This window comes from Austrofundulus limnaeus, unplaced genomic scaffold (genome assembly GCF_001266775.1).
Source record: "Austrofundulus limnaeus strain Quisiro unplaced genomic scaffold, Austrofundulus_limnaeus-1.0 Scaffold1201, whole genome shotgun sequence".
In the NCBI taxonomy this organism is placed as follows: Eukaryota; Metazoa; Chordata; class Actinopteri; order Cyprinodontiformes; family Rivulidae; genus Austrofundulus; species Austrofundulus limnaeus.
In genome coordinates this window covers 35,792-40,150 of record NW_013953603.1, presented here as the reverse complement: position 1 = coordinate 40,150, position 4,359 = coordinate 35,792, and the positions used below count along the sequence as shown (strand labels likewise).

The window sequence follows — 4,359 nt, the reverse complement described above, 5'->3', positions numbered from 1 at the left end:
TATGAATTATAAAAATTAGTAAGACTGCGAAAGTGCAAACAAAATATTTAGGTCCGTAACTAGAGGATTTGCACTTTAGCGGGCTGGTGCCCACCACAGAAAGTTAGCATGAAAATTATGGAAATTTGTGTTTGATAGATTATTTCTTTTTTGTTTTTGGAAATTAATCTTATACAGTTAGAAATCCTGTTCATTTCCTTTTTAAATGGAGCCACATTTGTAAGGAACATGCATCTGTGGGATGAGTAGCAGAACTCAGTATATGGGTTGCACAAATAAAAGAGTTGCCATATCTTCTCTGCRGCAGTTTATTTTACTATTGATACTTGTTTTGAGCGTACGTACACTCCCAGGTTTTGCCAGCCAGATTTATTGCCAACAAGTCTTGTTACAACAAAGAAATAATCTACCAAACACACATTTCTTTTCTGTGCTACATTTAGTGTTTTCCCAGTTTTTCTCAAATTGAGTATACGAGTAAAAGTACTTCAGTTTGAGTACTCGTCAACATTGAGGACCAAGTAGGCTACGTACTACACAAGTTAGAACCTAAACATTATGCAATAGTTTTAAATGTCTTTTATTTAGAACAAGTACCAGAGTGATGAGAAAAATGAAGAGAATGAAGGATGGAACCACTCATGATCCAAAACATACTGTACCGCCTCATCAGTGAAGCGCTTATGGCTACTATTGATTGATAATAGTTTAGTACATGAGCAAAGGTTTAGGTATTTTTTCTTTATTGTAAAACCCCAACTTTAACTACGTTTAGATGTTGTGTCAAATATAAATAAAAACATAATGTAATGAATGGCACATTTTGTAAACAAATTGGTGGTCAAAGTTCCCCTAAGTGATTCCCATCCAGGGGTACATGTACTCCTTGGGCTACGTCAGCATATTACAGCAGGTACATGGAAAAATGTCCCAGGTGTGTGAAAAAATAAATAAAAACAGGAGTGAGATATGTAGGGCCCTACGGTTTTCACAATGTGGAAAATGCAAACAGAATCATGAAAGTGACTCACAAAGGAATCCTGTAMAAAAGCTCGTAGAATTTGCTCATTTTGGGTATTTGATGTATTTTGGATGCTGTTGCTTCCGGCACCTGCCACTACATGGTTTATTTATTTAATAATTTATTCACTTTCAAGGCAATGTCTTTATCTTTATTTTTAAAAGAATAAAATGCTTGAGATTTAAATGTTCTAGGGAGTTAGTCAGTCTTGTTAGACCTGACATAGTCCACTCCTACATCATGGAGAACATCACCATCCAGAGCACCAACAGATTACTGCACACACTGGAAAAGGAGGAACTAAATAAACTAGACAACTCATAAATGAGAGGTTACCAACTGGTACCTTTTATTTAAAGTCAAATTCCCATTAGGTCACCAACCTGAACAGAAGATCATCCACATTCAGAATAACTCCACCCCTTTGTTCTACTTCCAAGTTTCAGATTTTACATCTCACAGAAACATTTCCAGTCAGGATTTACAGTTTTTACATTTCACTGGTGCACCTGGCCCGGTCCTGTAACATTCCTCCTGCAGCAGCTGAATAATGTCTTTACAAATATGCAGGCCTGCTGATCAGGTGGAACTTCTTAGATTTCATGTTTTTCTTTATTTTTTAATGATTTTTAAAATATAGATCTATTGGCCATTTACAGAACTGATCATACCACTAATTTGCAAAAATAGAGGCACTTAACTTCCACATCTTCATTTGTGCCTTTAAATAATATAAAACAAAAGTTATTTATGTACATTATATCTGTATAATAGTGTTCATAAACATAATAGTCTGCAGCCATCATTGCATACTGCACTCTGGCTGTGTGGAAAACACACATCTTAATGGTTTCAACGGATGGACTGAACCCATAAATCCCTGTGTTCACTGTTGGAGCCAGACTTCTTATGTTAGTCTTGGATCAAAGAAAAAAGAAGAAAAAAAAAACAATGTTTCTGATGTAAGGTGATAAATGAAAACAACAGAATATATTTCCACCTGCGCAGGTGATGATCAGAGCTCTGTGTTGAACCAACACTGAGTTTATAAGGTCACTTGTTTTCATTACTGGGGGGGAAATAGAAAATGAAGAAAGAGGATTCAGTCTGCAGTTCTCATGCTAGAAGCTCCACATGTTACAAATGTTCTTATTCAGTTTTATTTTGTCATGTGGAGCTGCTTCATCTTTAAGTTGTGGTTTCAGACCCAGCAGCAGCTCTGAGACAAAGTGTTCCACAGGTGTTTAAAGCCTGGTGCACAGAACTGTAACCATAATACCTTCAGTCTGAGGACCTTTTCAAACCGGTCATCTGAAGTTTTCATGGAGTCACTGATGATTTATTTGTGCTGGAAGGATAAAAGCGGTGTTAAYCAGCAGAACTGCTCCACAGATCTGTGTGTGTGTGTAGAGCTGAAGTCAGGCTGGATGAGTGTGAGTCCTGTCACTGCTTTAACAAGTCTTTGAGCACAGCTCCTCCACTGGCCTCAGCTGACACAGGTACAGGTGTGAAGGTGGGCAGAGCGTCAGAGATGGGCTTCATCAGCAGGTGACCTCCTGAGCTGCTGGACCCAGAGGCAGCCAGCAGAGGCACAGCTGCAGAGCGAGGGGCCAGGAACAGGGTGGCTTCAGCAGCTCGCCTGCTGGACGCTGCAGCTCCTAAAGTCACAGAGGTGTTAGTGTAGATACCATGTGTGTCATGTTTGTAAAAAATACTTCTATTTAAATTTATAAGTGAGAGGTAAAGACACCTGGCTGTGGAGGTTCTCACCTGCAGCAGCAGCAGCACTGGTTCTTCCTGGAGGTGGGGCACTCAGAGGCTTCATGTCATGGACTGGAAGCTTCGGTGCAGGAAGAGAAGGAGTTGATTCCATCTCCAAAAACTTTACAAACATCTCTGAGAAGGACTGCAACAAAAACAGAGTTAGAGTGAGTCTGTTAGCATGACAACATTTAATCTGGAACATCAAACCTCTGCTGGTGTTTATTTACAACCCAACTTCTGACAAAGTCCTGATTGTGCATCAAATGTCAATAAAAACAGACTGCAGTGTCCAGGTCCTTATTAACCCACTGTAAACATCTCCTCTTTCTTTATTAACCCACTGTAAACATCTCCTCTTTCTTTATTAACCCACTGTAAACATCTCCTCTTTCTTTATTAACCCACTGTAAACATCTTCTCTTTCTTTATTAACCCACTGTAAACATCTTCTCTTTCTTTATTAACCCACTGTAAACATCTCTTTCTTTATTAACCCACTGTAAACATCTCTTTCTTTATTAACCCACTGTAAACATCTCCTCTTTCTTTATTAACCCACTTATTTATTAACCCACAATTATTTTTATTGTCACGTCTTTTTATTTCCAGGTGTTGTTTTTACATTTCTCTGTCTCCTGTTTTTACATTACCTTACGCATTTCTTCCTCATTATGCAAATAAAGTGGGTGTAGCTTCTTGGCTCAGCTCTTCTACTATTGGTCAACAGACAGGCAGGAGCAGGATACCTGTGCAGATCTACTGTGCATGCATGCTCTGATTTTAGTAACTATAGTCTGWGTCTTTAGAATCAGTTCATTAAATTGATTTGTGTCTTTTTATTTTCCATGTGCTGTTTTAATACTTTCTGCTCTGCATGCATTATTAATGCACCCACATAGCATCAGAGAGGCAGGCTTTTGAACTGTGCATGTAAACAGGCTGGATAGTCCTTGTTGGTAGTGTAACAAAAACTCATTTCAGATTCAGCTCCTTCATACCACAGAACTGTTCTCCACTTTATCTGATCCGTCCATTTCATACCCTGTCTTTTATATATTGTTTTTGTCTCTGGTTCAACTTTTTTGAGATGTTTTTAAATAAAATTGTATATCTTGATTTAAACACTGATATGTTCACTACATTGAATTGTGAACAGAATATGTCTTATTTACACAATGTCTACAATTTAATGGAACTGAAGTTGTCTCAACAAATAGTGATAAATTATGAGTGGATGAAGTGGTGACTTCTTTTCATGACGTTTTATTTACCGTATTCAACCCATGGCCAGCGGTGGGTCTTAGTGGAGTGTTTGGGACACTTTGTGCTCCTCTGCCTCCCAGCCAACTCGACATCCATCCAGTAACACCACGCCGTCCATCTTCCTCCAACATCTGCAGGTGGGAGGAACAGAACAGTGAGGGATCCTGATAGATCAGGAAGAGGAATACTTTCCTACCTACGTACCACCAACACCTAATAATTAATGATTCAAATACTAAAGGATTGGTAACATTTTCTTCTTCTCTCTGCTGCCTTTATTCCTTTTTTTGCAATTTTGATTTATATATATA

The 4,359-nt window shown here is 38.4% G+C and overlaps 1 protein-coding gene across 1 annotated transcript in view; it reads right to left on the bottom strand.

Annotated features, from left to right (window-relative positions):
* Positions 1-1,342: 1,342 nt before the first annotated feature.
* Positions 1,343-4,359, bottom strand: part of trip11 (thyroid hormone receptor interactor 11) — a gene marked incomplete at its 5' end in the record, with an annotated part of 38,265 nt that continues 35,248 nt past the window's right edge. Inside the window, 3 exon segments of the mRNA XM_014031210.1 lie at positions 1,343-2,679; positions 2,792-2,927; positions 4,057-4,179. Coding sequence (XP_013886664.1) covers positions 2,465-2,679; positions 2,792-2,927; positions 4,057-4,179 — 474 coding nt within the window.